At 46.2% G+C, this 8,995-nt stretch overlaps 1 protein-coding gene across 13 annotated transcripts in view; it reads left to right on the top strand.

Annotated features, from left to right (window-relative positions):
• Stau1 (staufen double-stranded RNA binding protein 1) overlaps positions 1–8,382 on the top strand; it is a 56,224-nt gene extending 47,842 nt beyond the window's left edge. For 11 of the 13 annotated variants that reach the window (XM_004858079.4, XM_004858080.4, XM_087197735.1 and 8 more), the window contains 7 exons: positions 131–274; positions 3,256–3,402; positions 4,413–4,488; positions 4,687–5,006; positions 5,592–5,714; positions 6,480–6,565; positions 7,079–8,382. In XM_004858079.4, the coding sequence (XP_004858136.1) occupies positions 131–274; positions 3,256–3,402; positions 4,413–4,488; positions 4,687–5,006; positions 5,592–5,714; positions 6,480–6,565; positions 7,079–7,094 (912 nt within the window). In that variant the 3' untranslated portion in view covers positions 7,095–8,382. The remainder of the gene's footprint in view (positions 1–130; positions 275–3,255; positions 3,403–4,412; positions 4,489–4,686; positions 5,007–5,591; positions 5,715–6,479; positions 6,566–7,078) is intronic. The other 2 variants (XM_087197731.1, XM_087197730.1) reach the window with 1 other exon arrangement.
• The last annotated feature ends 613 nt before the right edge of the window (positions 8,383–8,995 follow it).

Consider the following 8,995-nt stretch of genomic DNA (forward strand, 5'->3'; position numbering starts at 1 on the left):
AAGATCCCAATAATTCTGAGCCATTACATAAATATAAAATCTCATCATCTCCAGCATATGCTGACCTGAGTTGACCAGGCCTTTTCTGTGAGTGACATGGCAAACAGTTTCTACATTGTTTGTTCTTCAGTTACAGACAAGCCCAGAATATGGCCAAGGGATGAATCCGATTAGCAGACTGGCCCAGATCCAGCAGGCCAAAAAGGAGAAGGAACCAGAGTACATTCTCCTCACAGAGCGAGGCCTCCCACGCCGCAGGGAGTTCGTGATGCAGGTGAGTTGGTGAGGGCTGTGGACAGCCCTTGTCTGACCATGACAGTCCCTGATTCGGGTCAGAGACTGGGTCTTTTCTGAGGTGGCCGGGTCCATTGGGCCACACTGTGCCATCAGACACTGCTGTGACACAACTACTTTGCTTGCGTAATGTACTCTGCACAGCACGACACTGCTCTTGTCAACAGTTGGAGTGGGGACCTGCCACGCATAGATGGAGAAGAGTGCTGGGCTGGTGGGGTTAGGCTGAGTCTCTGTCCTCATTGCACCTCCTTGAGGTTCATGAATTCTTTTCTAAAGGTAAATTTTACAAGTACTGTTTTTTTGTTTTTGTTTTTGTTTGTTACTGGGGATTAAGCTCAGGACCTTGCGCTTGCGAGGCAGGCATGGCACCACTGGGCTAAGGCCTCTGCAAGTACTATGAAAGACCCTGTTCCTGCCCTTCCTGATCCCTGTGTAGGATCTGGTACATGAGGTGTAATGTGGGGTCTGGAATCTTCTTAGATCAGGTTAGGATGGCATGTTTCTTCCTGACCTTCAGGTTAGGATGGCATGTTTCTCATGGTACTTGGTTTATCAGCAGTTGTAGCTTAGCTTAAGTGTGATCTGAATTTAATTTGGGGGCTAGGGTTGGAACCCAGGGCCTTGTGCATCTAGGGTAGTGCTATACCACTGAGCCATACCCTAGGCCCTTTTTTTTTTTTGGTACCGGGGATCGAACTTGGGACCTTGTGCTTGCGAGGCAGGCAGCAGAACCACTGACCTAAATCCCCGGCCCAGCCCTTTTATTTTTTAACTCTTATTTTAGGACAGGATCTTGTGAAGTTGCCCGGGCTGGCCATAAATTGCGATTCTCCTCCCTCAGCCTCCCAAGTAGTTGAGATTACAGGTGTGTACCACTGCACCTACCATAATAATTTGTGTTTGTGGTTTTTTTGCGGGGGGGGGGTTTAATGAAAAAAAAAGAAGGGCCGGGGATTTAGCTCAATGGTTCCGCCACCTGCCTCGAAAGTGCAAGGTCCTGAGTTTGATCCCTAGAACCAAAAAGAAAAGAGACTACCATAGTCTCCCCTTTTTAGGAAGTTTTATTTTCTAGGGTTTCAGTTACCCATGGTTAGCCTAGATCTGAAGATATTAAAGGGAAAATTCCAGAAATAAATACTTAATAAATTTTAAATTGTGGGGCTGGGGATTTAACTCAGTGGTTTCACCACCTGCTGCACAAGCACAAGGACCCAAGTTCAATCCTCGGTACCCCCCCCCAAATTTTTTTTAATTGTGCACCATTCTGAGTAGGCTGATGAAATCTCAAGCCCTCCTGCACCGCCTCAGGGAGTGTGAAATCCATATACGTGCTGTCTGTGTCACCTACTTGTTAAATCACTTAGTGGCTAGCTCTCTTGGCATCAGTTTGACTTTTGGGGTAGCACAGTGCTCATGTTCACTTAATACACAGGGCCCGGTACTCCAGTTTCAGGGCTCCACTGGGATTCTTGGAGTGAACCCCTTCAGACTGCTGTATTAAACTTCATTTTTGTGTAGCAGTGTGCAGGACATAAAGAACCATCTCCTAACCTGAATATGTTTCTTTTACTTGGTCAGAAGTTAGGAAAAGGAGTGATCCTTCCATTCTTCAAGAGGAAGTGTAGTTTGCTGAGTGAGTATTTTGCCTGAAGTGCAGTGGTTGGTAGATAGCTGCTTTGGAATCAGGCTCAGGTCAGTTCTCTGCAGGCCAGGGAAGGGCTTGTGACGGGATTTTGGCTTAGCAGCCAGGTCTCCATGGTCCAAACCAGCTTGGAACGGGGTTGTGAGTGTGCTGAACAGGTTTAAAACCAGCTTGTAGCCAGGATTGATGGCACATGCTAGTAATCCCAACATTCCAGGAGGCTGAGGCAGGAGGATTGCAAGTTTGAGCACAGCTTGGGCAACTTAGTATGACCCAGTCACCAAAAGGGGGGGGGCTGAGATATACCTTCATGAGAAGGCCCTGTATTCAATCCCCAGCACTGCAAAATAAACAATCCCTGCTCGTAAGGGAGATGGCCTAGCAGGTAGAATATAGTGTACATAATGTACACACGCGTGCATGCATACCGTATGTGCATATAAATCTTACTGATACAAAGGATGTGTAGCATTCAACTTATGTATAGTACTATTTATTGTAAACATCATGCACCTATAACTTCAGTGTGGCGGTCACCAACAATAGTGTTACAGGATCAAACATCACAGAATGCTTTATCACTTCCATTTTTGCTCATCTCTTTGACAAAACCATAGTTTAGATCTGGGATTTTAGTTCTAGCTTTAATACTAGCTGATGGTTTGACAAGTAAAGTGAAAGTTAAACAATGAAGACCTGGCTTATTTGCAAACAATCAATATGGGTGCTATCCCTGCTGAACTGGATAGGAAGTCTTTGAAGACTGGCAAATGTTTGGTTTTTTTGTACTAGTTACAGTGGAATGACTGCTGACTTTTTCTTTCTTTTAAGCTCAATCTCGTAAACCTTTTCTCCACCATTTTGGATGGTAAGTAACTTATCTGTGATAGGAGTATTTGTAGCTCTCTGGTACAGATACTCCCACTGTGGCTGATTACAGAATTGGGAATAGATGTGCCAGGGCCACCATCATAAAAATGTTCACCATATGGATGATGATAGATAGGCAGACCCTCAGGAGCAGAGGTATAAGCTTTAAATGGATTCTGGTTAGAAAGCGATGAACATGAGTACTCACCACCCCTGTGTTAAAACAGTTGTACCCTTCTGCATTTTAATGGCCCTGCGGAACAGCCTGCTCTGAATTGCTGAGTGAGTAGTGACTGACTTGGACTGGGGCGGGTGTGCTCCAGGGCACTGCTGTTAGGCCGTCTAGCTTCTGATCATCGCTGGGCTCTTTTGGCAGCACACCAGTTCTGCCCAGTCTTTACTGAGCAGATTTAAGCACTGGCCTGTGTTTTGATTGTTTTATGCAGGTGAAGGTCGGAAACCACACTGCAGAAGGAACGGGCACCAACAAGAAGGTGGCCAAACGCAACGCAGCTGAAAACATGCTGGAGATCCTTGGTTTCAAAGTTCCTCAAGCTCAGCCCACCAAACCAGCACTCAAGTCAGAGGAGAAGGTGAGTGCTAGGCCTCTCTGCCAGGTGATCTTCCCACCTTACTGGAGAGACTCCTTGGGGCAGGGCTTCATCCTCCTGTCAGTAAATCGGCCCTCTCCACAGCGCCTCCTCCATCAGGACCATTAGGATGTGCTCAGGAGGGGCCCGGGTTCAGTGGCCCCAGGCGTGCCTCTGGGTTAAGTCCTTCTTGTTTTAGATCTTTGTGCTCTGGGTATGCTTTGCTGGAGGACGTCTTGGTCCTCTGCATTTATAGGATGATGGGTAATTGGGCTTGAAATTCATGAGGGATTCTGTCATTTGTGCTCGGAAAATGAAGTCTGCATCATCCCTAATAGTTTGGTTAATTATGGAGCACACTGGTTTTTCTGGAGTAATGAGGTGATGCAACCTTAGAGTTAGGCCAGATGTATATAGTTCACACTGGGAATCCTTTGTCTTAGGTAAGTTGAACACTAGATGAAAATAATGCCACACTGAAAAATTGCTGTCCCAAGGATGACAAGCAGAACTCAGTGAAAGTCTTGGATGTCCTTCCTGACTCATCCTGTTGGGATAAACTTGAAATCAGGACTGATTCTCTCAGGTCTGCCAGTGAATCAGTGGAGAGAGAGGCACCAGCCAGGACCATGCAGTTAGTAACTGTGACCCCAGGTAGTCACCAGGGTTGGAGTAGATCCTTACTCGTTACTCCCCAACCCATGTGTTTTCTTTGGAAATGTCTTCTCATCTTCTAACTGGAAATATTCTTGATGCATTTGGTTGGCTGTGGCTAAAGCTTCTTTCTCATCAGGTGGCTCTGCCAATGCAGCATCTTTTGATTCAGTGCTTCCCCATCACGTGCGTGCAGCGCCACAGGGCAGTGCATTGTGACAGGTGTCCCTGTGGGTGGTGTGAGGCCTTATTGCCGATTGAGTTAGTTGGAGTTTGTAGTGTTAGACTGCAGGAATAAAGATCTCTGTGGTTTGATTTGTGCTCATGGCCTTTTCTTTTTCTTTCTTTTTTTTTTAAAGACACCAGTAAAGAAACCAGGGGATGGAAGAAAAGTAACCTTTTTTGAACCTGGTTCTGGGGATGAAAATGGGACTAGTAAGTGTGATCTTACTATCATCATGATCCTGAGAGACTGTATGACAGCATGCAGTGTCAGTAACTATGGCTTCCTGGAGCTGCTGAGTGTGCTGGGGTTAGAGGGTGGGGCTGGCCAGCATGGGGTTCACAGCGTTACAGTTTCTCTCCAGGCAGTGAATGTAGGTTTGTGTTTTATCTGTGTGTGTCCCTCCCCAGGTCATAAAGAGGATGAATTTAGGATGCCTTATCTTAGTCATCAGCAGCTGCCTGCTGGAATTCTTCCCATGGTGCCTGAGGTTGCCCAGGCCGTAGGAGTCAGTCAAGGACACCATACCAAAGATTTCTCCAGAGCGGCTCCAAATCCTGCTAAGGCTACAGTAACTGCCATGATAGCCCGAGAATTGTTGTATGGGGGCACTTCGCCCACAGCGGAGACCATTTTAAAGAATAACATCTCTTCAGGCCACGTACCCCATGGACCTCTCACAAGACCCTCTGAGCAGCTGGACTATCTCTCCACTGTCCAGGGATTCCAGGTAACTGTTGGGCCTGAACTGGAAGGCTGTGGCTCAGTGTGGTCATCTCTGCTCTCCTCTCAGAAAATGAACTTTGCACCTTATTTAAAAATCAAGTTCTTGGTGGGGGTGTAGCTAAGTGGTTAGAACATTTGCCTAGCACATGTAAGGCCTTGGGCTCAATATCTAGTACTACAGAAAGCAAAACAAAGCAGTAAAATCAAGATTTTTTGCAGGGGAACTGGTGGAGCCAAGTGGTGGTGGAAGGTGTCCTTGGGAGGGGAAGAAGGTGCTACAAGAATTACAAGCTGGTGGAGGAATAGAAGGTCCTTGTCCTTTGGTCATAACATTTCCAAATCCAAACAACCCTAAAAACACAGCCTCTAACTACTAGTAACACAGTAGCAGTGGTAAAAGAACAGAGTGTCTGAGCTGACCCTTTGACATGGCTCCTTCCAGCCCAGGGATCCTCAGTAGACGGGCTGGTTCCTGGAGGCTCAGGGCTGGCCCGTGAGTGCGTGGCAGGGCAGTGGGTGGCCACAGTCGGGGAGCAATCCCTGCCCTCATGCTGCCCTGCCTGGCCTCAGTTCTCTTTCTCCTCTCCAGGTTGAATACAAAGACTTCCCCAAAAACAACAAGAACGAATTTGTATCTCTTATAAATTGCTCCTCTCAGCCACCTCTGATCAGCCACGGTATTGGCAAGGATGTGGAGTCCTGCCATGATATGGTATGTCAGTCACCCCTCGGGTGGAGGGCTTGGCGAGCTCAGCTAGACGGTTATGTGGAGCCTTCCCTTGTTCAGCTCCTTACTGGCCTCAGAAAGATAGAAAAGGACTCTGCCGCAGACCTTGTGACCACTTGACGGATAGACATCCTGTCTCTGTGGCCTCAGTTGCTGGATCGGTGGCGAGCACTCATGGGAGCTTCAGCTCTAGCTGGCCCTTCCTGTGCTGAGCTGAGATGGACCCGGGTGCAGGGTCGTTCAGAGACCCTCCTTCATCTCTGCCCAGGGCAGGCCTGCATCTGGCAGCTGTAGAAAGCCCCTCATTTTGGTATTCTGTTCAGATAAAACTGTTACAAGCAACAATAAAACTGAGAGAAGGAATTAAGTTAGCGAATCTCAACTGTGGCATATTCACTTGATGGAATGTAGTGATTCATCGGGTTAGTGTCTCTGGAGATAGCAAAGTAACAAGGAACATACGCAATAGGTTCTGTTCGGAAGCAGGATGGAAAACTTACACAGTCTAGTTACCATAAGGGTAAAAATACTAAAAAGGAAGAGTGTGATAAAATTCACAAGTTTTATTCAAAGAAGTAACTGGGTAATTTTTTTAAAAATTAGTACTGTAAATTCAAACATTTGGTGGGACCAGAGTTTACCAAGTTTTCTGTTTGCTGGCAACTGGAAATACCCTTCCTTCCCTATCTGCCTGTTTTGCTGTAGCCCCAAGCAGTGGCTTGGTTTTACTTTTCTTTCCATTCCCTCTAGGCTGCGCTGAATATTTTAAAATTGCTGTCAGAGTTGGACCAACAAAGTACAGAGATGCCAAGAACCGGAAATGGACCAGTGTCTGTGTGAGTGAGCTGATTTGCATGGAAGGCCCTGCCCGCCTCATCTGCATTCGCTTCCTTGGTGGCCCCCAAGTCACTGTCAGGCCATGTCCCTGGAAAGTCTCCCATGTTCTCTAGGCAGGGCTCTGCTTGTTTTAGGTTTAATTTTGAGGAAGTAGCACATTACTGGTTCACAGCTGACTTCAGGGTGTGAGCGACACGCCACCCCTCACTGTCCATCCTCACCTTTTCCTCGGGAGCCCTGTCCGTCCCCCCAGGGATCACATGTGTTGGCTCCTTGTATATCTTCCCTGGATATTTCTCCATGCAAATAGAAACATAAAATTAACTCATTTTGTTTTTTCCCCAGAGATAACAGTATCCACACGTTTTACTGAACAGTGTATCTTGAGAACACTCAGTTATTAACCAGGGCCTGTACTATTAGATTTCCCACTATTTGGCAATTTCATTTTTAATATTTGCTTCATTTCCTTTCATTTCAAATCTGGTGTCTTCATTTTTTCTTCCTTAAAGGTGTGGGAGGTGCTGAACTTTCCTGGCCATGAACCATTATAAAATCCAACATACATACTGAAAATACTGAAACTGCTTTGGAAATTTGGAATTTGTGATACCTCCAGTGGGCTGAGAGACACGGTGGGGAAGAAGGTGGGCAGCAGTAGTGAAGACAATGGACACATTCTGCGCGGCGGCCGTGCTGGGTTTGCTGGCGGCCACACTGCTCTGAACCGGCGACCCCTGCACTGGAGCAGCCTTGCTGGGATGGAGGGGCCTGCCCGGCAGGCCGGCTCCTCCAGAAAACCAGCAGCCCCGGCCCAGGCACCTTGGTGCTTTGGCCATTTTTTCTCCTGTGTGAAAAAAGAAACAAAACAAACTGGCTCACTCATACACTTTGGGACAACCCTGGATAGCCACGCCGGAAAGAGGCCTTCGATTGGCCCCAGAACTAAAAGCACCAGAGAATCAAATGCTTCCTAGTTAGTGTAACCTAATTTTTCTAGTGTGCTCTGGCCCCACCACCTCATGTAGTGCCCACACTCTAACCACTGCTTTCTCTTCCTACAGTGATGCGTATTCTCAGTTTCATTATTTTCTTTTGATTGATACGACACTATATAAAATTTTCATTTGAGGGTTTCTCAATTGTATCTAGTTATATAGCACAGTTTAGAAACTTGTCTGAGACTGACCTTCTCAGTAATCTAACCGGCAGAAATCATATCCATGTGTAAGTGGTTATACATTTTTATTTTATTGGACTAACCCAGGACCATTTCATTGATGCAGATTGTGTGCCCCTCTGGTCTAGCCGAAGCAGTCCTGGACATCTCAGAAAATCCCACAGTTGTATAAATTGGACAATTTAGGAATTTTAAACTTTAGATGATTATTTGGTCCTTTTCTATTTTATTTTTATTTTTGTTAATGCAACAGGACTTAAATGAACTTTGCTCCTTGTTTTAAAGATTATTAAAGAATTGTGTCTATACCTATGGCTCTTGACATAGCGTTCACCATGCCGCACTGCAGGATATGATCTCCATGTAGTGCGTCCAGGCCTGTAGGTTGGTTTTCCTTGACTGCTTGACACTGTCGATGGCTTTTCCATGGAGGGCTGAGGAGAATGCCCGTCTCTGTATGCAGCTGTGTTGCTTTTGATGTGCAATGCACACGGAGGACCTTCCTGGTCTAGACGACAGGCACAGTAGCCTTGCGAGTTAAGTACCGTTTCCACTCATTGTTTACGCCGGAACATTTTCTCCCCATGGAATGTAAGTAAAACTTAGTGTTTGTCACCAATAAATGGTAATACTGAACTTTTTTGTTAATTTATTTTCAAATGCCACAACTGGTAGGTTGGTCCCCTTCCCATCTCATCCTCTCCTTTTTTTTTTTATTTTTAAGAAAAAATTTGTAATGCTTGGTGATTCTATCTGGGCAGAAATCTGAAGATCAAAATAACTATATCAAAGCTCTGATCAATAAACAGCTACTAATGAAGTTCTTGGTCCTGGTGAGCAGTAACTAAGGAAAGATGTGAGGGAATGCAGTGTGGTACAGGGCCAGGGCCAGCTTGGGGAGCTAGCTTCACTCCCAGCGGAGGAGGGGTGCATGGGGGCACTGGGTGGAGGGAGGTGCCCCTTGGCATGTGTTTTGGCTTGGCTGGAGGCATCTGGGGGTTTTTTGTTTTGTTTTCCTTTGTTTTTAAATTTTGAAGGAACTGGATATAAACTGGGCGTGGTGACGCACGCTTGCAATCCCAGCACTTGGGAGGCAGGAGGATTGCCATGAATTTGAGGCTAGTCTGGACTGCACAGTGAGCTCAAGGCCACCCTGAACTACATAGTGAGACCTGTCTCAAAAAAATAAACAGACTGGATGATTATAAAGGTGTTTCTCTAAAGCCAACCTAGGGACTTCCTAATACAT

Source organism: Heterocephalus glaber, unplaced genomic scaffold (assembly GCF_053883595.1).
Source record: "Heterocephalus glaber isolate CG9 unplaced genomic scaffold, H.glaber_assembly_v1.0 deba00001673, whole genome shotgun sequence".
Classification (NCBI taxonomy): Eukaryota; Metazoa; Chordata; class Mammalia; order Rodentia; family Bathyergidae; genus Heterocephalus; species Heterocephalus glaber.